The 25,141-nt window shown below is 37.7% G+C and overlaps 1 protein-coding gene across 3 annotated transcripts in view; it reads left to right on the forward strand.

Annotated features, from left to right (window-relative positions):
- The window catches only part of lmx1bb (LIM homeobox transcription factor 1, beta b), an 89,032-nt gene extending 65,141 nt beyond the window's left edge, over positions 1–23,891 (forward strand). For all 3 annotated transcript variants that reach the window (XM_077222738.1, XM_077222739.1, XM_077222740.1), the window contains 6 exons: positions 13,442–13,674; positions 15,480–15,655; positions 16,462–16,539; positions 16,995–17,061; positions 20,814–20,972; positions 22,591–23,891. In XM_077222738.1, the coding sequence (XP_077078853.1) occupies positions 13,442–13,674; positions 15,480–15,655; positions 16,462–16,539; positions 16,995–17,061; positions 20,814–20,972; positions 22,591–22,748 (871 nt within the window). In that variant the 3' untranslated portion in view covers positions 22,749–23,891. The remainder of the gene's footprint in view (positions 1–13,441; positions 13,675–15,479; positions 15,656–16,461; positions 16,540–16,994; positions 17,062–20,813; positions 20,973–22,590) is intronic.
- Positions 23,892–25,141: the final 1,250 nt, after the last annotated feature.

Raw genomic sequence — 25,141 nt, forward strand, 5'->3', positions numbered from 1 at the left:
GGAAGAGTAGGGGGTTGGGGTGAGTTAGCAGACAAGCTTCTCCAGCCTCTGTATGGAGCTAAGGAATTTTTCATTAGTGAACAGCTGGGTCACAAGTGGCTCCAAAGCCATCTTAATATTGTGTAGGCCCACAGATTAGGCTGCCCTGAAAAGGAGCCAACGCGTGACGTTCTCCACCGAATCCTGCCTTTGCATATTTGCAGAGCCCTCGCTTCAGAACACCTTATATTACTGTTTGTTTTATTTCTCAGAAGAAGGCCCTCCAGGGTCAATAGTAATTATGAAGCCCTCTACTCCAAATGTTGCTTTTTAACCACTTCAGCGCTGAAGAATTCCGCTCTTTGTTTTCCTTCTCAAGTGCGTCTCTGGAACGGATGGGAACAGTATGCTAGATCAGTATTTCAGATCTGTGCACCATTGGTTATATAAAGTGGTACTTTGATATACCTCATGATACATTTTAATAAAACAAATGAATGCAAGAATGCATTTTTGTGATATGTTGGATGTATTTAAATGTATGTTTATGTACAGTATAATATATTTATTTATATATTATTCATATATTTAATTGAATTTAATGTAGTTTAAGTTAATACAGTTGCCTAGTAAATAACATCAGATGGACGTAAAATATAATAAAATCCCATTAAAAAATTATATATATATATATATATATATATATATATATATATAATTTTTATTTATTTATATATATATATAAAAAAGTATTTTGAAGATTTTTGAAGGATCATGTGACACTTAAGACAGGAGTAATGGCTAATGAAAATTCAGATTTGCGTTACAGAAATAAATTATATCTTAAAATATGTCACAATAGAGAACAATTATTTTAAATTGTAATACTATTTCACAGTATTACTGATTTTTCTATATTTTTGATCTGAATGCAGGCTTGGTGAGCATAAGACTTCTTTCAAAAACATTAAAAATAATAATGTTTTACTGGTTCTGTATATATATATATATATATATATATATATATATATATATATATATATATATCCTATTTTACTTTTGATTATATAATATTTAATAATAATATTATTAATATTTTTAATAATATTTCACCATATGTCCAGTCTGTAAGTTTCATAATTAAATGGTGGTCAATCATTGTCCATGCTCCTCATCTAAAGGCATCCACCAGGGACTGATGCTAATGCCGAGGATTTTGTCTGACCAATATTCCTTTCATTATAGGCTATCTATAGGAAGTTATGGCTCATAGCATACGTTATGCCATCTGAGAGTTATTAGTCCTACTATAAGCAGATTGTCTGCAGTGGCCTGCACAGCAAGAAGGCCTGTTAGACCTCATTTAAAGTGGCTTGGAAGGGTGAACCACTGAGTTATTAGCATTATTAAATAGGTACAGAAAACTTTACAGGGAGTCCTTTGTCTGTTTGCTTTACAAAATCTCATTCCTCTGTCATTTTTTTTTGTTCCTTCTATTTTTTCCCCTCATTGAATGCTTTTTTTTACCCGTATACTTTTTCAAATATAGAGTTGAATCAAGAGTCCTCGCTTCCCCCCTTTCAGATGCTCTCTCATTTGCAGTGCATGTGCTGTAAAGATGTCAGGTCTCCAACGGGGCCAGAGAGGAGATGAGCATTACTGCAGGCTAGAGTTACAGAGCAGAACGCTGTGATGAGAAGCAGAGCAGTCTCCAGAGCTCTGCCCGTAACTCACGCCCTTCTGCCTCCTTTACAAGGGAACACGCTGTAGCACAATGACAAAGGGTTTGGGAGATGCTAAAAGGGGGGAAATTCACTGATCTTTATATCTATGAATCTCTTCTTTTCCATGCTGAAAGAGACCTCTTAAAAGCTGGTTTGCTGGTCATAAGTTGTTTAGGATGGTCTCCCAGCCTAGCCAAGCTCATTAGGTTGGTCTGTATTGATGGTTTTTACAGGAGCACATTTTTAGATGTCCAGGCTGGAATCCAGCCAGTTAAATTAGCTAAACATCAGCTCTATTGGGATAGGAGACCAGCTTATACCATTAAAAGGGATAGTTCACCCAACAATTTAAATTATCCCATGATTTACTCACCCTCAAGTCATCCTAGGTGTATATGACATTATTCTTTCACACAAATACAATCGGAGTTGTATGTCCTCCTGGCTCTTCCAATCTTTATAATGGCAGTGAATGTCCGTTTCTGTTTTGCATCTATCCATCATAAAAGTGATCCACACTGCTCCGAGGGGTTAATAAAGGCCTTCTGAAGCGAAGCGATGAGTTTGTGTAAGAAAAATATTCGTATTTATCATGTTACAAAGTAAAATTATAGCTACCAACCAAACGGCCATATGCAGTCTACTTACGCCTGAAGCGCACCTTATGCAACTTGTGACGTCGGAAGTAGCGTAGTACGTCAAGCATTATTCGCATTGCGCTTTAGACTTACGTGGAATCCGTAGTTCGTTTGGCCAGAAGCTAGTTATAAGTTTTAAATATGGATATTTTTCTTACACTAACGTATCCCTTCGCTTCAGACGGCCTTTGTTAACGCCCCGGAGCCGTGCGGAGCACTTTTATGATGGATAGATGCATTTTATGGACTACAAAACAGACACGGACATTCACTGCCATTATAAAGCTTGGAAGAGCCAGGACATTTTTTAATATAACTCTGATTGTATTTGTCTGAAAGAAGAATGTCATGTACACCTAGGATGACTTGAGGGTGAGTAAATCTTAGGCTAATGTTCATTTTTTAGTTGAACTATCCCTTTAAGAGCAGTAACCAGGCTAGTGTCCATCTGCTATCCAAATAGACATTAGGCTTGTTTAATCTTTCTTTACTTTCTAGAAAAGGAAATGATTACTGTTTGATCATCTAATATTGTAATCAGAACGTCTTTAAAACTCTTTTGACTCTATTGTAAACTTGACTCAGATTGGTCAGTTCTTGCATAAGTTTTGTCATGCTCGCGCCCACTCAGTCACTCTTTTCTTTCATGTTTTGTGAGAAGCAGCACTGTCTGTTTGTACACAGGAGATGTGGTTCTGCATTGAGCATGCTCACTTGAGATCTACAGCTGTCCAAACACACACTGTGTACCTGTCTGTCGGATGCCCAGGCTTAGCTGTGTACTCAACCTCCAACGCTCACATATCCTTTTCATATCCGTGTGGCCATCTTTCCGCACTCATCCTTCTCTCTGATTCTATCAATGAATACTTTATTTAGCAAGAACACATGAAATGTTTGGAAGCTTGTTTCTGCCATGAAATAAATAGGTTAAAATGGTAATTGCGACTGTCTGTCTCACAATTCCTACTTTCCCCCCTCAATTCCAAGTTTATATCTCACAATTCGGACATTATATCTCACAATTCGGTTATTTTAAAGTTTACAACTTGTTTATAATTATCATTTAAAATAATTTATAAATTATAATTATTATAATTCTGACTTTTTTTTTTCTCAGAGTTGTGAAATATAAATTGGAACTGCAATAAAAAAGTCCGAATTTTGACTTATGAACTTGCAATTACAAACAAGTCAGAATTAATTTTAAAAAAAATTATAATAATTCCATGGCGGAAACAATCTTCCATATTAAAAGTGTCAGTAAAGACATTTTTAAAGTTACAAAAGATTATTTCAAATAAATGCTGTTCTTTTGAACTTTCTATATATCAAATAATCCTGAAAAAAAGCATTACAGTTTCCACAAAAATGTTAAGCAGCACAATATAGTTTTCAATATTGATAATAATAAGAAATATTTTCTAAGCACCAAATCATCATATTATAATGATTTCAGAAGGATCATGTGATACTGGAGTAATGATGCTAAAAAAATTCAGCTTTGCATCACAGGAATAAATTACATTTAAAAGTATATTAAAATTGGCAGCAGTTCTTTTAAATTGTAATAACATTTCACAATATTACAGTTTTACTGTATTTTTTATCGAATAATTGCAGCCTTGGTGTGCATAGAGATACAATATTCCATACTCTTACCGACCCTAGACTTTTGAACGATATATTATCATGCAAATACTAAACTATGTGGTCAGATTTCTTTTTTCTTTGAATAATGTGGCACTTGAAACCTAGTATGCTGTCTACATAGATAGCATTTAAAGCATGATAAAAGTAAAGCTGTTCCAGGAAGTATATTAGGCGACATTTGCATGTTAGCTGCATCCAAAAGCTGAAAAATGTTGCCTTCGGAGGACGAAAGCAAGGTAATAAGGCATCAAGGCATGTCCGAATCCAATGTTAGCTTTACTTCCTGTCTTCTGATATATACCTTCATTTGATAGAATTTCTGATAGAGCATAGATGTATCCTTCCTACAATCCTGTGTGTTTCATTCTGTGAAAGCTAAAACATGAAAGTTGCGGTTGGTGGTCAGTTTCTGTGTAAATGTTTGTTTTTTATCATTGTTTTCCCCTTTTGACGTTATTTGTATTGTGTGAAAATACTATTATTGTAATCATATATATATATATATATATATATATATATATATATATATATATATATATATATATATATATATATATATATATATATATATATATATAAATATTTGTGACAAGCTTAGAGGAAAAAACTTTTGTAATGTTACATTATGTGTTTGATGCCACCTTAGAAGGCAGCTGCCTATAAAGGCAACAAGGTGGCTCTCTAGGTCTTGAAACAGAGCTACTGTGTTTACAGGAATTTATAGATGGAGCAATAGATGGACTTTTCTGCACCAATTTCCTGACAAAAATATGTTAAGACAGCTTGAATTGTGTTAACTCAGTCTGTGAATGTTGCACTTGGCCCCGTGTTTCGCTGAGAGGCATTGAGGTAAGCGTGTAGACATGTTTGGACACTGATACTCTCCCTCAGCCGTGCCTCCCACCTTTGCGAATGACCCCTCAAGTTTCTTCGTCTTTCAGTTCATCGGAGCAGAAAGCATAACATTACTCATGGACATTTTTGATGATCACGCCTGAGAATAATTTAACCGCTCAACCAGGTAGAAAATGCGCCGTATATTTGAATATATCTCCTCGTGTTGTGTGATACTGCTCAGTTTGTCAGATCAATAAAGGAGTTTCAGCCATGCGTGGAATATTATCCTGTCAGATGTATAACAGGAGCCAAACGAAACATGTGTTTCTGTGAACAGAAAGAGAAAATTTAACATGTCACAAAACCACTTTCCAAAAGAATAGGACAGAACCCTGAGGCACTAATTTAATTGAAGTCCTCAAACAAAACATGGGTTTTTAGATCTAAAGCACACTCAAAAACACAGATTGGTCATGAAATATGTTATATAATGAGAGTTTCCAGTGTAGGCCTAATGTGTATGATGATAATGCTGATAGCCGTAAAGCTGATTTGATGCATGCGTAAAGTGACATCGATATTTATCTTTTTCACATTTATTGCGGTGATTAGATGTATTGTGAACCTCATTGGTCGTTTCAATAGTCTTAAATGGCAGATTCATGATTGTGGGAATTTATGTAAACTCCTTTGTACCGCATATAGCAATTCAGGTGTTGAATTCTGAGGGGTCATAAATCAGCTTGCAAAACAAATATGAATAACAATCCCTGCAGCCAGCCAGCCACCTACCTGCGCTAAAAAACTCCCAGAATTCTTAGATGCATAAGACAATGGTGTCATAGACCAAAGGAGAACCTGTCTAGACAAATCCGCTTATCCATCACGATGAGGTAGATGATCACAGAACGTTCTTTGCCGATATGGTGACTCATACAGCGGCTTACGAGCCATTTGTTAGCCACAAGGCATATCATCAACACCCCACAAGTTTCAAAAACGGTTTGCTTCTAATTTGATAGATATTTTAAACATACAGGGGACAAAATGAGAGATGAAACGTGTCTTCTGAGATCTTCCCACAGTGTTCTTCAAGAGAGAGAGAGAGAGAGCCCAAAGATTGTTTGATGGAGGAAAACACCTCTGGGCCAGTAATGAAGGTGCACATTCTTGTCTAATGTGTTTTACTTTTACCTGCTGGGAGTTTAATTAAAAAACAAAGAGCCTCAATTTAAAGCCCATTACTATGCTAATTTAGTATAGAGAGGGAGGTGATTAAGCAGCTCTTAGCGTTGACTTGAGCTTGCCCAGGGGAGTATCGAGAAGACACTCTTTATTTGCCTTCATTAGTTCACACTGTAATCTCTCCACGCCGAGAAGAAACGCTGATACTCAGCAATAGAGGCCCATTTCCTCATGGATTATTAAAGAGAAGTTTTACTTTAATGATTATGGTATTTGTCTAATGAAACAGCATTTTTTAGTCTGTGTTTAAAGTTTAAGGACTTGAATTATGATCAATTGCATTTAATCTCTCCCCCCGAATTGGTAAAAATGTTGCAGTTATTCTTAAAGAATATTAAAGAGCAATGATTTTATGACACTCTAAACCAGTATAAACTTTATCTATGTTGGACGTTCACAATCAAGTCATGGTTTTGGCTGGGAGTTGTACTCTGTTTCATGTGCTGCATTTTTTGTGCTCATATTTACTTAAGTGATGAATTTATATTTTAATTTGATGGTCTTTTAGATTATAAAATGCAAAAAATGTGCAGTATATCCAGATAGATAGATAGATAGATAGATAGATAGATAGATAGATAGATAGATAGATAGATAGATAGATAGATAGATAGATAGATAGATAGATAGATAGATAGATAGATAGATAGATAGATAGATAGATAGATAGATAGATAGATAGATGGATGGATTGTGTTGGTAAATGGATGGACTGATGTCCGATTTAGTGTATATATATTTTATCATATTTCAATTTTGGATGAAAGAACACTACATTTCCCAGAATGCATTTGTTGATTTTTTTTTGTGTAAATTGCAGGATGAGACACAATAAACAGTCTATGAAATGTTACATTTGCTTCACCTATATCTAATTCTTGAATTTTAAAAAATACAAGATACTGTATGAGAATAATCTTTCCCAAAAGATTTTTAGCATCCATAAAAGATTTTACTACTTCACACGTCTTTCAAATTGAATCTGTAACTGTGAAGCTGCCCTAAATTGTTCTCTTTTACTCTTTTTCTTTGTCTCTCTCTTTCTGTGTTGGTATCCAGGAGACAAAATAGCCTGGAAAAAAAAAAGCGCATGCAAGCCATATAGCCTATAACCAGGTAGCTCCCTGACGCAGAGTCTGACAAGTCTCCTTCAACCGGCCCCCTTCTCCAACACCTCAGCGTTTGTGTCTTCATGATTGACACGACCAGAACACTTCACAGGCCTGGGGGGCTCGGTTGAAGAAGCCTGGGGGGGACTCACTGTCTTCAAAGTGATTGTTTACAGCTGTTAGACAGAGCCTTTGATGGAAATGTGGTGACATAAGAATCCTTTCCGAAATCGTTACAGGCTTCTTCTCTTTTTTTTCTCGTTCCCTGCATTTTCAGTACAGACAAGAGGATAGGTGGGGATGAGAGCATGTGTTGCTAAATGTACAACGATTATCGAGCCGCACACTCCCCCACACCTCTCTCCCTTCTCTAGACTCATCTTTAATCTCCTCTGGGTATGTGATCCTTATCAGCGAGTTAGAGGCATTGAGGGAAAGGTCTTTAGTGGTTGGGAAATCATTGGCAACATGTGGTGAAAGCTTTAAGATGTTGTCACACTTTAAGTTGCTCATAAGCTGTTCAAAGAGAATATGCATACTCCGACGGCAACCGCTCTGTGAGGAATTGGAAGATGAGGGGCTAGACTCGTTTCGTTTTTTTTTTCTTACAGAAATGTCTTCCTCTGATGAGCTGTCAAACGTGCAAGATCCGTGCAAGATGCAGAAAGCCTGCAGGGAAAATATCATGCCAGAAAGCAGGGAATGTAAAGATCAGTATGCAGTATTGTGGGGGTCCTTTGCCTTTAACAGGGGAATGAGGTCGGCACTTAACGCAAGCCAGATTCGAACCTGCGTCCCAATGAGCACATGCTGTAGGCACAATGCCCTTAAATTAATATATAGTCAAACCAAAAATTATTCAGACATAATTTTGTATATTTTTTTACTATTGCAGGACACTATATTTCATTTATGTGAGGATACCAAAATAAAGTAAACTGTGACATATTATACCCCCAAATTCTTCACACAGTGGATTATCAGAAAAATGTATAAAAATTTGGGACCAAAAATCATTCAGACACTTTGACATGACCATGTTTTATTTAAGTGTTTTCTCTTTCATTGCTAATGCGACCTTTTTACACCACAGGCTGAACAAAAATGAGCATTGCTTGGTAATTGGTTGACCTAAATTGGTATTATTTAATTGTGTACTTAAATTTAACAGCTGACAACTGACAGCTATTCAACCTAATTCACCTAATGAGACAGTCTAACAGAAGGATGGCCCAAACCAGTGAAATATCAACTGATTTTATAACTCTGAGTCTTGTCATATGTTATTACCATTACTTAAACTAAAGCGAATAAACTGTGATAATGTGAGAAATGTTGAAGGTGTCTGAATAAATTGCGGTTTGATTGTATATATAAATTTAGTTTACCTCATTGTGATTTCTGGTGATAGAGCACCTGTTGCACTGAGATTCCAATGATGGGCATTTCTTCTGGCTGAACACGCAGTCTTAATCCATGATCAACCATCGACTACACTGAAGTATGAGAGTCTGGAAGCACATAATGATCTTTCCCAAAGTCATCCGTGTGGATTATCGCTTTTTTGACTTGTGGGGTCTTGGTCTGGGAGGGTCTGAATCAATATTGGCACCGTGCTGCATGAATTGTGCCTGTTGATTCAAATGTGAGCGTCTTATCTGCTAATCTGTGCGCTCAGGTGTTTGGTTGGGAGCGGACATCCTCAAGACAAACAAATTGGGTGTCTAAAGGACTTTAAAGTCTCCCCCTCCTCAATCCTGTTTAGTCTGAGTCTTTTTTTGTTGTAATTTGAATTAATGACTCAATAGACTTGACATAGTCTTGGCACTGTAATTTCACCTTTATGATCATACACACATTCACTCTCACCATTGTATCCACAATAAGCTCTGATTTGCTCTGCATAGGCAGCAACTAGCACTCTGCACTGGTGACTCGACTCTCGATTGATTTCAAATTGATTTGTTTGAAGGTGCTATACAAAAGTATTATTATTGAGGTATTTTGTAAGGCATCTTAACAGTCTTGATATGCAGCTAATTTGATTTTGGAACTGAGGAGTAGTATCCGCTAATAGATAATGTAAATTATTTTTCAGAAACGTTTTGCTCCTCAAGACCAAGAGTAGGAAAGGTGAGATAGCCCTACAGACAAACACGATCTTGTGTTTTGTGTCCAACGATAGTACTTTTCCTTATTGAGTTTGTAGAGGCAGATCGTTTAAAAAGGCCCAGATGTGTCTCAACTGTTAGTATTCTACACTCTAGTTTCTCTTGTGCTTTCATCTCAGACCACAGGACAGAAATCCCGTCCAGAGGACGTGTAGCATCCTAGTATGTCCGTTCGGTCTGGTGTTCCCCTCTGCAGCCATACTCCGTTGCTCGCTCGGGCTAATCAGGTAATGTTACGGGGGTTTGAAAGCACCCCCCCCCCCCCAACCTGGTTGGCCTTCGCCTGCTCACACTGCGGTGTTGTTTTAAAGCGCATTCTTTCGGCGCTGAACTTGGAAAGGTATTAAAGTGGGATTAGGGGCTCCTCCACAATCCAGTGCTTGTGTCATTCACTGGGCTGCTCTCTTTCCCCCCCTCTCTCTCTTTTTCTTTTACCCCCTCCTCTGCCCTGTTTGATTGTGGCGATCAGTGGGAGTTGAAGTGACTGTGCCTTTCAAAAGGAAAAAAAAGGGGTAGGGTTAAATCCCTACTCCACTGCTCCCTGCTAATTCCCCTTGTTCCTCCAAGAAGGATTTACTTCTGCTGCCAGCTTGTGAAAGGCTTTCTCTGCCCATCCGAAAAGTTAGCCGTCGCCTTCCTGCGGAGGTGTGGTTGCTATAGCAGGGGCGTCATGCGTGGCTATTCCATCAGAGATCCCGCTGAGAATGGGGAACGGGTCAGGGGGGCTGACGACAGCCAAAAAGTCCGGATTAGATGCCGGGACAAAGCCAGGACAGGAAGATTCCAGAAGGAACAAATGGGAATTACAGCAGCAAAAATAATGCAAAGTGACAGAGAGGGGAAATAGAAAAATAATGGCTTACAAGATTAGGACGGGTGGGGGAAAAGGAGGTGAGAAGAAAAGAGGCGGATGAAAGGGAATGTTTTCATTTGGATGAGAAGGATCCTGAGAGCGGGGCGGCGTCGAGGTGAGCGGGCGAAACTAGAAAGTGTCACCACTGCTCAAAAGGGTTCATTTCCTGTGCTTTCCGGCCTTTATCGCCCTGGAATCTTTGACACGGATTCACATTGTTGAATAAACATTTGATTGGGACTGAGTCATGACAGATCCATTATTCTGTTTGACTTGTTTGACAGATCTGGCATGTAACTGGTTAATCTAGTCAAAATACTGTGTCAGCCATCAGTTAATATGAAAGTTGTGTATGTTTGGATGTGTTTAGATAGCAGAGATTCCATAAATATGATGGAATATGCAAAATCATCTTGTTATAGTTACCCACTCATCTTTTTTTAATGTTCTTTACAGATGTTTCAGAAGATCATATCACAGTGCTGTGGTCTTCATGCCAAAAATGACAACCATGCTAATCTTCAATACTTGCTCAATACTTGATTTGTTGCGGGGGGGGGGGGGTATTTTCATGTGATTAATGAAATCTGTATGGACATAATTGCTTGAACAATAGGGAGTAACCACAACAGATCAGGCTGTGTTTAAACACAATGATGAAGGTGTATTCCTTAGAAATATTCATTTGATTCCTTCACTCAAATTGGAGAAACGGAGCCAGGTAGATGAATATCCCATGAGCACAAGAGAATTGTCGACATGCCAACAGTTTAGTTAGGATTAATAGTTTTCCACTGGCAAATCAAAATCTTCTAATCTTCTTATTGTCCAAAAATAAATAAAAGATTATAAGCTTATGTACAGCCTGCTCCATATTGTTATACTCCAAAAAAAAAACAGAGGTTGCTTAAAAAACATAAAAAAAAAACATAAATATGATGATAGATAAAAAATATACACATTTATAGTGTAATGTAATTTCCTAAATCTGGAAAATAGTTACTAACTTAAGTTAATGACAGTATGTATAGTATCTAAATCTGTAATGTAAATACATCTGTGGGATTTAATTGGGATTTTTTGAACCTACAGTATCCTCAAATGAGCATTTGCGCGTTATTCCAGCATTAATAATGATGCAGCTCCATAAATGACAAGGCATTGCCACTATGCTACGTCGGTTTATTCTCGTGACAGCTCAAAGGACGCCCGTAGAAACTCTGACGTGCACAACAACACTCACGACAAAAAAAGTACCCAGCTATACAAACTCCAACAAACAGCGATGCAGCTGGTCGTGTGTCCAGTGGGCTGTCATTATCAGTCCCCATCACCATCTCACAATGAAATTACCATCACAAAACCCACCATATTTACACATATTCATCTGAACTCATATTAACACATATTCATCACTGTCAACCAACCCTGTCCACCATCAACTGAATATGATGATGGGCATTCTCCCTGTCTCTCCCTCTCCGATGAACAATGCCACAGATGAAACGCAGAGATATGCAGAAGCGCCGGGGCAGCTGTCCTACCAGCCAGATCAAACAAAAGAACCAAGGCTAATAAATCAGCTTTTATGGGCTGGACACTGTCACACACTCCCGCTTCTAGTAGAGGTGGGCTCCCGCTGAACCTCAGAAGATGAGAACGAGATGGCAATATCTCTGCCTGTAATGAAAGCAAAATGATTTTATCGACACCCTTAGGAGGAAATGAAGGCTGCGGGGGCGGCCGCGCTCTGTTATGTAAACTGACATGTATTGTGGCACGGCGTATGATTTTAGAGTATATCTGACAGGAGATGAAGATGCAGGTTCACAACGATGTAGTGTAAATTTGCTTACAATTTTATTATTGTATTTATTTTTCAGATCAATAGGGTTGTTGTTTGATTACTAGCCGATATCTCGTGAAATAAAATGCAAACAGTTTTTAAGTCATCTTCTCTAAGAAATAACTTCCCGTTTCAGTATCATTGTGTGAGTGGCGGTGGAGCCTGTCTAATCACTGCAGTGAGTGGGGTAAAGCCAGTGGAGCTGAGGGCCCATGCCGCTGATTGAGGTTTGCTGGTGCGTTGGGTCGAGAGGTGATCCCGTATTTCCTCCAATTGGGTTCTGCTGAAGCGTTGAGGGGTTATGCAAGCTGCATTAACAGATGAGCCAGTGTCAAAGCAGATCACTCAGGGGCTCAGCCTCATGCCCCCTGCCCCCTTAATTACCAAACTATGATGGACAAGCATATGTAAAGACATTCACAGTGCTGTGATGCCTTCTGACTCTTTACTCTTATGTTAAAAGTCATAATTTACTTTCGTCACGTCATGTTGTTTCAAACCTGTATGTGGTAATTTTTTTACCATAAAAGTAGTCTAAATATATATTTATTTGTTTGTTTGCTACATGTACAGGTATTACTCCTAAAAGTTGTCAGTGAGATTGAAAAAAAAATTGATTAAAATTACATTGTAACAATAACACAATAAAGTGTAACTAAATAGAGCAAAATTGACAGTTAAGACATTTATGAAGTTCTATTTTGGTAACACTTTACAATAAGGTATAATACTATTAACATTAGTTAATACATTAGTTAACATGAACTAACTATGAACAATATATTCTTACACCATATATTAATCTTTGTTAATGTTAGTTAATAAAATGTTCATATTCATGTTGGATCACAGTGCATTAACTAATGTTAACAGATACATATATTAGTAAATGCTGGGATTTAAATTAACTAATGTTAACAGATGAAATCTTCTTGTAATTTATCTATAATTTAAATTCAAATAAATGGGGGGGCTAAATGTTTCCTACTTTCTACACAAATCAACATTGATCATAATAATAGGACATGTTTCTTCACCGAATCAGCATATTGGCCTGATTTCTGACAGTGTGACAATGAAGACTGGAGTAATAACTGCTCAAAATTCAGCTTTGCCATCACAAGAATTGGTTAAATTTTATCATTTTTAAATAGCAAACAGTTATTCGAAGTAGCACAAAATATTTCACAATATTTCTGTTTTTACTGTATTTTTTTTAATGTAGCTTTGATGAGCATAAGAGACTTCTTTCGAAAGCATTTTAAAAATCTTACCGACCCCAAATGTTTGATTCATAGGTTCAGAAAAAAGTTTTGACCATGTATTTATTGTTTTATTTTTTTGAGCTTTTATAATTTTTTCTCTTTCTCTTTGTCACTTTCTCAGGTTATTTGCGACCAAATGCAACGGGTGTCTGGAGAAAATCGCCCCCACAGAGTTTGTGATGCGGGCGCTGGAGTACGTGTACCACCTCAACTGCTTCTGCTGCTGTGTGTGTGACCGACAGCTACGGAAAGGGGATGAGTTTGTCCTGAAGGACGGACAGCTGCTGTGCAAGAGCGACTATGAGAGGGAGAAAGACCTGCTTGGCTCCGTCAGTCCTGATGACTCAGATTCAGGTATAAATAAAGGCTATTCTATACACCAAAGTCAATGTATTACATAAACATTATTAGGGGAGATATCATTCTCATCCGAAGACTTTCTTTCTTCTGCGAATACAGAAGATGATATTCTGAAGAATATTTCAACTGTTTTTACAATGAAAGCCAATGGGGTTCAAGACAACTGACTTTTATTTCAATCGACTTTCATTTTATGGGCAATAAAAATGTTCTACAGAAGAAAAAGAAAGGGGGAAATGTGTGGAAAAAGTGTAGAATATGGCCCCTTTAAACAACTATAAGTGGAGGAAGAGCAGTTCTGACAGAGAGAAGCCACACTGTGCTGTCTGATGTTGGCAAGTTAAGTTGCTGGAGAAAGATGAGCTTGAATTTCTGAGTGACAAGAGGGATTTCAGGCCCTGCTCACCAACATCCCCTCACTCCTTATCGGATGCCCTTTCCCTCACTTCACTGTAATGATGCATCTCACCAAGCCTCACTTTTAACATCCCCATGTGGATTGGATTTAAACATGCGCAAGCATGCAGCAAACTCTCTTAAACGCAGAGAAATTTGCCAGATGCTTCACCAAGACTGTGTTGACTTTCTATAATGTTTGTCTCTTTTCTATTCTTCATTTATAATGTTAGAATTGTTGTTGTTTTTTTGAATGTGTGTTTGGGTTTTAAGTTGACCTGAACACAATAAGTGAAGTGCAATGGCAAGGAATTCATTTGGTTTGCAGCAAACCACACTACAAAAGAGATCAGAAACAGATGCGAGAGAAGACCAAATCGGCCCATCATGTTTGTATCTCCCACTGATTACTTAAAAAGGCCAAACCATTTGCAGGCCTAATCGCCAGAGATGTTCACTGCTGATGCCACAAAAGCCACTGGTGCCAAATTGCAGAAGCCCTTAATCTCGAAAAACAGTCAGGCTGGGAACATGCCCATTTGGGTTTTTAACTTTTGAACTGGGCCACGTTATGGAGTTTGGCACCTTTTTTTTAATTACTATTATTATTCAATAAAACATAAGCTGATGTGGCTTATTGGATGAAACCTCCACCCACTGAACAATAAAGCCAATCCCCCGTTTGACTATAATAATTACAGTATGAAAGCCAAGAGCCATTTTGTGAATATGGCACATTAGCTGGACCTACTGAGAGAGATTACCACGACACAGGGCAGGCTTGATTAACCCGCCCGAGGATCACCTATGACTAATTGAGACACTGTGATTAGTTCATATGAACAGTCAGTGTACAATTTGTAATATGAGGCGAGATATCAAATTGAACTTATTGGATCTGTGAGCTTAAATTGTGCTTGTATAGTTTGATTTGACTTTTTTTGCCCTATATTCTGTGAGTTTGACTGTTTGAATTTGTGGTTTCGCTATCTGTTTCACTTCCCCTGGATATTAGACCTCATTTCCCATAAGTACTGCACTTTCATACCTTCCCCCAAAACATTGTATCCGCTGTGTGTTGGATTCTTATCAAAGATTTATATAGTGTAATACAGCCAAAGATGTGCGCTATTAATTTTAAATGACACAATGTCCAGTTCAATGACAAATTCACATACTTCACAGTCAGAGTTGCAGTCTTGCAGTGGATGTGGCCCACTCATGCACTAATAAATTGATAACAAAATTAAAACCACATGTGTCTCCTTTCATTATGGATACACTGTGACTGAATCTCCGAAAATTGAAAAGAACTAAAACATCTATTTATCAGTAGGTTGTCAAAAATTTGCAGAGTTTTAAAAGTAAATACTGATTCTTCTGAATGATGGATTTCTTTCCAGAGAAAAGCGAAGATGAGGAACTGGATATCAAGCCGGAAAAGGGCTCAGGAGGCACTGGGAAGGGAGATGATGGGAAAGACCCAAGAAGACCCAAGCGACCACGTACCATCCTCACCACGCAGCAGAGACGCGCATTCAAGGCATCGTTTGAGGTTTCTTCCAAACCCTGCCGGAAGGTGAGTTCCTCTAGATATCACGGTCCTTTCTCTTTCTATGGAAGAGAAAATAATATTGGATCAGATCAAATAAAACAGATAAAATCAGATAAAATAAAACTGAAAATTATGAGATAAAGTTTAAAATAGGAAACAGTATCATTTTGAGATGTAAAGTTGGAGAAGTGATAGTCACAATTACGTGAAATATAGTTTTAATAACAATATATGAAGTTAAAATGTTTTAGTCATAGTTGTGATATATGGTCACACTGAAACATGTAGTCACATAAAGTTAGTCAAAATAGTCAAAATTTTAAGAAATTAAATCACAGTTGTGGGATATGTCACAATTATTAAGTAGCAATTATGTGAAGTAAAATTGCAATTGTAAGACATAAAACCACACTTACGAGTAAAAGTTGCAATTACAAGATATGCAGTTGCAATATAGTCGCAATTGCATGAAATAGTGTCAGTAAAGAGTTTTAATTAACATAGTAATTTTAAGACAAGAAGTTGCAATTGAGAGTCGCTATTGTAATAGTAACCTCAAAATAGTCACAATTGTGATAAATTAATTTGCAATTGTGAGATGTCAAGTCACATTGCAATAAATAGTCAAATTAACAAGAAAATGTAGCAATTGTGAAATATCAAGATGCAATTGCAAGATATACAGTGAGATGTACAGTTACATTGTTTGAGATAAAGTCTCAATAGTGAGAAAAAAATCTGTTTTTAAACACTCTGAAATGGGTTTCCATATATAATACACAGACTCTTCACTAAAGACATAAATTATTTGTTTTGTGTGTGTAATCTAGGTAAGAGAGACGCTGGCTGCGGAGACAGGCCTGAGCGTGCGCGTGGTTCAAGTGTGGTTCCAGAACCAAAGAGCTAAGGTGACTACCTTATTAATCATTCAATATTACCCGCACAAACCTGATAATGTACATCCAAGGACCAGATAACACAACAATTTGCAAGTAATCCTCCAACAACGCATTAAAGTCCTCGCAACCGCTGCCAAAAGGAAAAGAGCGAGTTAGGCTCGAGACAGCAAATCTCAGTCGCTATCTGCCTGAAGCTTAACCTCTCGACGCATTCCACAAAAAACTCCCCAAGAGTTCGAGAGAGATGTATTCACATCCATCCTGCTCTTACGTTAGCGTCTGAAACCCACCTCAGAGCACTGATTTTATCTTCAAAAGGCTGTGGATAATATAATGCAGCCAGATCAAGCTTGGCGTAGTTCAAGCGGAGGTGAACAACAAGGAGCATCTCTCTTTAGATAGCCGAGAGTTGGTCTGGGGAGTCGCAAAGTTTTCTGATTGTGCTTTTATCGTTATTTTTTCAGATGAAGAAGTTGGCGCGGAGACAGCAGCAGCAACAGGAGCAGCAGAACTCCCAAAGGCTGGGCCAAGGTAAAATGTCCTAATATGAACCCGAAAGGAAACAGATTGGTCCGAAATACAACTTTAAGATGATTTGTTGAAAATCAACAAACATAAATAGCATTTATCTCCAATCTCCAGACCTTTTGTTGCGTTTTTGTAATTGTGTGGGGAAATGTTTTAAATGCATCTGAAAATCTGATTAGCCAACGCACTTAATAAAAGAACACATTTGTAGAATTTTAACTCTAGAATTTTCTGCTGATTTCAGTGAGCGCAGATTCCGTGCAGGCATCTTATAGGGAGTTTTACTCCATCTAGCTGTAACTGGTCGAAATTCAATGTTTGAAAGAATATTCAAGGGTAGAAAGTGTGGTATCCCATCTGACCTCCTTCCACATCATCCCTTGCAGTATGAGTTGTGTCCACCCTCCCAAAAAACAAGGCGAGCGACACAGACGCTGACCACTGGTCGCTGTAGATTAGGTCGAAAAACGAGTGCAACCCTTGTGTGTGGGAGGAAGTGTGGAGGTGGATGAATTAATTTACAGCATAAGCGCATTGAAGTTGCCTCCACTTTCCCGTTCCCTCCCCTGCTGGAAATGACCCAGCATCCTAGTTTCAGTAAAGCAGTTGTCTCAAGTTGCCATGCAGCCGGGCGCAAAGGATGAGCCACTGTGCGTATGTGATCTTCACACTCATGGAGTTCACGGCCTTCATGTTTTAAGTTGCTCATCATGCTTGGCAACATTCCATGTATTAATACCATTTTTCAGCAATGCAACAAGGCTAATTTTTCATTTTCGAGTGTTAAAGAACTAATCCGTAAAGTAGTGTCTTTTCGACAGTTAATATGTTGCTGTGACTATCCAACTGGGCTTCTGTAACAGATGAGTTTGGATGAGACTGTCTGGAAAATGGAAACGTGAAGAATATTATTCCAAGCTCTATGGAGGAGGACAAATGTTTCCTCTACAGCTCAAGAGTCTTAATTCCTGTACAAATATTTGTTGTAAGGCAGTGGAGTCCATTCCTCCATCAGTCATATTTATTTCTTCGCTCTGTCTGCGTTTCTCTTTAGAGACTGTGGAAATCATCATAATGCAGTTTTATTTTAGAGATAAAGTTTGAAAACAGAGAACACATTTCCCTCTTATGGCTGTGTTGGATAAAATATACAGCTTACTGTACTTGAGGCTTAAATTTGAATAATCAAAATATTTAAAGCCAACTTGACTGTAGGTTTTTGGCTAATAACATTGCTTAATAAATTTAAGATCTTTAGTTTAATGTTTGCACAAAGTCTGTTTACATTTTATATCCTTATAGCTATACATTTTTGTTGGTGTACTTAGAAAGACTAAATTTTAATAATCAAACATGTTAATTCTACTGAATGTATGTGCCTAATAAAATTGCTTAAGACATGTTAACACATTTTATTTATATTTTAGAGACATATAAACATGAGTTTTGTTTTTGAGATAAGAGCTTGTCTTCCTGTCTTACTTTTCTGGAAAACTGAGGGTTTATATTGACATTTTATTGCTGAACAGACTCCCTTGTGCCTGCTCCCCTGCAAAGCCATAATCCAGACGATCATTGAATCATCTTCAGTGATAAACCACAACCAATAATACTTTTATTTTATAGTCCGATGTTGGACTATTCTCACGATGCATGCATTTATGGAGCTTTGACTCTGCTGTGTAGAGCAAAAAGATCACTGCCGAACATCAGAAGTGTAAAGTCATCACATCGACACTAGTTTATCTGCGTTTGCTTCAGCACTTTTGTGGTCTTTGGCTGTGTCACATTTAATTGGATAATTCAAGTCAGATAGTGATCCATCTTTGGTCATGAACCCTACCCTCATGAACCGATAGAAATCTTTTCTCAGAGAAACTAAAGAAAATGATAGGGTGATGGGGACGCTCGAGAGAGACAGCTAGGTGTAGATGAACTATTCTGGTGGTCTGAGATACTGAGAAGTTTTGTGAAGTCAGACTCCCCTTTGGGAAATACCAAAGCAAGGCCATGATGTCATGAATCATGGAATTGGGCTGGAATATGTCATCCGATGGAGCCCCATGGTTAATACATCGTTATATTTGTTATCGTAAATCCTATCTGTCTTGGTTATAAGTGTCAGCTTTCCAATAGCTTTAGCTGTGGGGCCAGTGATTGGTGTGAAAACATTCTAGAAAAGACTTTGCTGTGTCATTTTGTGGTTAAAGGGCATTTATAAGATTTCCTGACATCTTACAACTTTATGTAGGTCAGAGACCGAAAGAAAGGGGGGAAAATTTTTGATTTAAAAAATCTTACATTAAAAATAAAAGCTTTTCTTTGAAAATCTTACTTTGTGGATGGTCATAAAAACTTTAAAACCATTTAAAAAAAGTTTAAATTGAATTATACAGGTCTTCTACAAGTCGATGTTGATAACGGTAATTATTATGATTAGCCTCTTGCTTGACTGCGTTATCTAAAAGCTAATAATGTGTCGCTAATGTTACACAAACCATGTTCCCGTTCGCAATCTCAGAGTCAGAGAGCCGCCTTCTAAAAATCAACATTCTTAGAAACGCTTTGAACAACTTAGGTTGTCAGTGGAGAAAGGCATATATCATAACATAGTAATATACATCATATACATGTCAGATGCTATATTGCTAAATCTACCCAATCTTCAAATCAACAGAAACATAGCGGGATAACCTAGCTTCTCTTGAGACTCCCCTGCTTTGCAGCTGGTAATGAAATGCTAAAGCACGCCCACACTTTGACGTGATTGGTTATAAGGTTTGTGACGTAAGAAACACCAGCGATTTTAAAGCGCGGTTTTGAGACTGTCTTTAGATCACTGCCATTTTAGAAGAATATACTCAGCAATGGTGGTGAATTTTTGCATGGTTTGCTTAAAGCATATTAAAAACACCACATAGACATATAAACAACAATAAAAACTTGATTTTCACCACAGGGGGACTTTAAAATACTTATTGACCTTATTGACACAGTCATGAGAGTCTTCAGGTGTTATCTCTATGACATAATTTCCTTTTTTATGTTTTGTTTTTTTCCCCTGCGTGTTGGTTGGACCACATTAGATTTGGTGGAGAATTTTATATTTATAAGCTGTGAAGCAGTTTTCAAATTTTTTTCATATTATTTTTTTTAGATAGGGCCAAAAAAAAACATCACAGTATCTAAACTTTTATTTTTATTTTACGATACTCACAAAAATCCTGGATTTTGGGTTAGCAAAGTGTCAGTGTGGTGAAACTCAGCATAAGAAGTCTTTGCATCAGAGTAGAAGATGTAATGGAAACTTGTGGAAGCCTGTAGAAATGAATTGCAGACATCTTTCTTGCGAGAGCTCACCACTCAAAAGCAGAGGGCTGAGATGGTGGGCTCCAGACTGGAAGCCACAAGAGTCATTCCTAACCCTCGGCATTGTGTGTGACTCATCGAGAACTGCCCTATAGCGCTGGTGTCACAGCGTCTTCTTCCACTACAGAATGAGTGTGTTTCTTGTTTGTTGGTTTTCATGAAATTCAACTTGATTTCGAGGCCAGATACCAGACCCAGCCTTGATTTTTGGAGAAACCCAATCCATAGAAAGTACAATGCTTACAAAACAAAGCATTCATGTTTTGCATTATGTACAGTTGTTAAACTCACTACGGCCTCCAGTTTGCAGAGATGATGTCACTCATCTTTACCATGAGAATGTCGCAAGGGCTAATCAATGTCTTCTTCCCCCCTCCCCCCTCCAGAGGTGATGTCCAATCGGATGGAGGGAATGATGAACTCCTACACACCATTGGCTCCAGCCCAGCAACAGATGGTTGCCATGGAGAACGGTTACAGCACCGATCCCTTCCAGCAGGGCCTCACCCCTCCTCAAATGCCCGGTGACCACATGAACCCATATGGTGAGCATCAACCCATGAGCTTTGTCATGTTTGCTCCCTGAAGCTGGGGCATGTGTTTGGACCACAAGGTTCACAGAATGCGACCACACCACCCTTCTTTCCTCATGAGATTACGCAAACACACCCCTTTATTTTGAAGTATTCCTTCCAAATGAATTCAACATGTTTCAAAACCATACTCGCCCCATCCACTGTTCCCAGAGATACCCATTCGGTTTATTCGCGCTGGATCTCGTAGAGATTAATGGTGTAGTCTGTTATGCTGTGTGACACTGTCTATTGGATGTTTGGTAAAGAGCCGAACGATGATCTGTGGTGCGGCATGTAAAAACAACAATGGTTAACCATGATGACTGACGCTTAAAGTACCATGGGAAAGCATGGGTCTGCTAGCAAAACAACAAAATGAGCAAAACCATTGAGAGCTAGCCAGCCACATGCGTATTTGTCAAAAACAAATAGCATAAATTATTAATTCATAAATGCCATTATGGTTTTGGAGAATTGAACCCCATGACATTTTAAAAACGTTCAGGTTCCATCATAAAAAACTTTAGCACCTTAGCATAGGCTTTTGGGGGTATCAAGGGTATCACTTCATTTTTTACTTTTTTATCTCTTTTTCTGCATGTTATTGGCACCATATTCTTTTTTTTTTGATTATGTTAAACTGTTAAACTAAAGTTTTCTTTTCAATAATTACATTTTTCATTAATTTTAATGAAGCTTTTTTATTTCATTATGTTATCAGGGCAGTTATATCACTGTACCATGGAAAAGCATCCATGGGTCTGCTAGCAAAACAACACAATGAGCAAAACCATTGACATTCGCATCCGTCAAAATTTGGTAAAACGTTTGGGTAGGAAGCGAACATTAATTCCTCAGAGTGAGGCGGTTTCTGGACAACTACAATTGTTCTCGGTATTATTGACATTAACTTCAAGCATTAGCCACATAAATCTGGAGACATCGGTCACAGCCAGCCTAAAAACATGTCCCAAGTGTCTTGTCATTCATTCTGCTGAATGGCAAGGCCCAAATCCCCGGTCTCATCACACTCCAGCTTGGGTTTTATGGGAGAACAGCAGGGACAGACAACATTGCCAGCTCATTAAAAAACCATAGGCCATCAACCTGTCACTGTCTTGCGGAATGGTGTCATTAAGTACTGCAAAGCGTATTACAGCTAACTGTGCCCACAAGGAAAATGATAGAGCGGGAAGATTAGCACAGAAGTAAACATTTGCTATTAGCTCGGTTGTTAGTGAAAAACCATTCAGTTTAGCAATATCCGATTGTCTGGAATGTGGGATCCCATCAAAAAATACATAATTGAACAGTCATAAATTGAATGTTGTTTATTTGAAAAGTGACTTTTAATATAAGGGTCTATGATCATTCACTTTCCAAAGAAGTTAAAATGTACTTGTTTCAAATGTACATTTAAAAAAATATATGTATTATTAATGATATATAATTGTGTGTGTGTGTGTGTGTGTGTGTGAGTTAGAGTTTTGCACATGTAGCCCCAGTTGTTCTCACTGTCGTTTAGCAATCGAAAAAAAACTGTAATACAGATAAACATTGACCTGTTTTCTCTTTCCTCTTACCACAGGAAATGACTCGATATTCCACGACATTGACAGTGACACTTCGTTGACCAGCCTTAGTGACTGCTTCTTGGCCTCGTCCGAGGCGGGCTCAATGCAAGCAAGAGTGGGGAACCCCATCGACCGACTCTATTCCATGCAGAGCTCCTACTTTGCTTCATGAAAACCTAAACAGACAAGGAAATGCAAGAGTGGGTCACTCGCTGCAGCTCACTAGTCAGACGCCACCTATCAAGGAAATACAACGGAATCGTCAACAAAGCTTAAAGACGAGACAAACAGGCAAAAACAGAAAAGACAAGTGAACTTGAAGACTTACGGTCCATATTTCTCTGCAGTGAAGTGCCAACTCTGGACGCCCAGGCGCCTGAGGCTGAGATTTTTTTTCTAGTTACTTGTAGATTGTTTGTACATGACTTTCTCAGAAGTAGCATTTCACCTTATCCTCATTGAAAAAGAGTATTGATGTACAGTTTGACGTCACTGAAGCATCAAGCCTCGACTCATGATTTCCTGCCAGGAGAGGCAGAAGATCAAGAAACAAAGCTCATAATGCATGAATCCATATCCTTGTGATTGTTACGTTTAAAAAAATTGTTACAGAGAAAAAAATCTTGTGTTGTTCAGATGTTAAAATGTGATGTTCAGACTCATAATTTCCTCTTTTTCATTATGTTCAGCATTGCATTTTTATCACTTTAATAGGTTAGCCCTCTGAAAGACAATTTAGAAAAGCTTAGAGGGGTGATATGTATAGTGTATCTGCATTTGTAAGTATGTTAGTGTGTGTGAGTGTTAGTGTGAGTGTGTGTATGTGTGTGTTCCAGTCTCCTCTGCGTGTGTGTGTGTGTGTGTGCGTGCGTGCGTGCGTGCGTGCGTGCGTGCGTGCGTGTGTGTGTGTGTGTGTGTGTGTGTGTGTGAGAGAGAGAGAGAGATGGTAAAGTACTGTCATTGAAAGCTAGAACCATGTGTATATATACTTTTCCCAAACAAATCAGTTGTGCATGTTAAAAATGGAGATCATTCTATTTATTTAACTAAAACATGCTTTTGAAGGTACTTAAGAAACTGAAAAGCTTTATTTAAAAAGGAGAAAATCATGTTTAAGTAGCTGATACTTTAATTTCACGTCATTCTTGTGTGTTTTAATTAGAAAAAACAATGTATCTTTATTCCAGAAATGTACAAAAAATGTGCTATTTATTTGTTTCAGCCCTGTCATTGCCGAAAAATGCATTTCCAAAGGCGAAGATCGCTAATTTGCCAAAGTCTGTTGGTAGAATGAATAAAGTCCTTTTCTCCTTGATTTTCTAGTGTCCACAAGGCTATTTGTGTACATTATCAATAATGTACTTTTTTTTTCTTTTACTTCTATTTTTGTTATTAACTTTTTATTTTAATTTTAATATTAACAGGATGATTTTGTTTTCTTAAACACATGTGATGGAACTTAATGAACTAGAAACTAAAACTTAAAAATGACACAGACATTTAAACAAAACAAAAAACTAATAATAATGACAAAACAACAATTATTAAAAATTTTACTGAAATTAAAATGAAAAAAATATATATATCGACAAAATCTATAGTATATCAATGGTACTAAAACAACACATTGGAAACAATGTCTTGTAAATTTGCTATTCTGATTTTTCTTATTTATAGTAATAATAATGTAATAATATTTATTTATTAATTTGTTTACATTAGGTGATAAATGTATCACTTTATGAATAAGAATTAATTTATGAATGTATTAATATTACACTTATAAATAACTGTTTAATTAATGGAAATGTAGTTAATTGATGCATAAGCTTAAGTGTTAAGTTTAAAACATCCCTTCAAATATAATAATAATAATAAAAAAAACACTATACAACTAAAATATTAATAACACACTCAGACTAAACAAAAAAAGCATAATGGTGTGCACATTTCAATGCATATTCCATCTGTCACACATTCATAATTATGAAGCCTGAGTGGACGTTTTCTTTTAAGTCAATATGTTTACCAGAGGATATAATCTGTCTTCTCATAACAATAGGTTTTGAATTACTGGAGATGGGAACAAAGCTTTGCAAGCATGAGTCATACGTGTTCTCTGGTGTCACACGATCACGCATCACATGCCACACACTGAGCTCATGCATGCGTGTTGGTACAGCAATGGGAGCTCTTGGTTTCCAAGTCGTACAGGCCGTAAATTAATCCAGCGCAGTTTTAGATTCCTCAGCAGACAGAGGCCTGAAGGCCAGATCTGGTACCAGCACTGCAAGCACTTTCTGATGATCAAATGGTGGTATATCTCTCATCTTATCTCGCTCTCATCTGCCATCACAGGTGTTAGTAGGTGTGGTTGTTCATCTAGTCTCTGTCAGAGCAGGTCTTATCAGCAGATTCACCGCAGGAACTCCTCCAAGCCTGGATCTACATTGACACGGCAGCTCCTCATATGCAAAGAATTGGGAAGCGGGTGGCACTCTGTTCGACCCACTGACCTTTCCATGGCTTCCTCTGGAAATGCATTTCTGTCATTCCTTCCAATAC

This window comes from Siphateles boraxobius, unplaced genomic scaffold, assembly GCF_051911475.1.
Source record: "Siphateles boraxobius isolate OS27281-9 unplaced genomic scaffold, OSU_SipBor_1 9, whole genome shotgun sequence".
Lineage (NCBI taxonomy): Eukaryota > Metazoa > Chordata > Actinopteri > Cypriniformes > Leuciscidae > Siphateles > Siphateles boraxobius.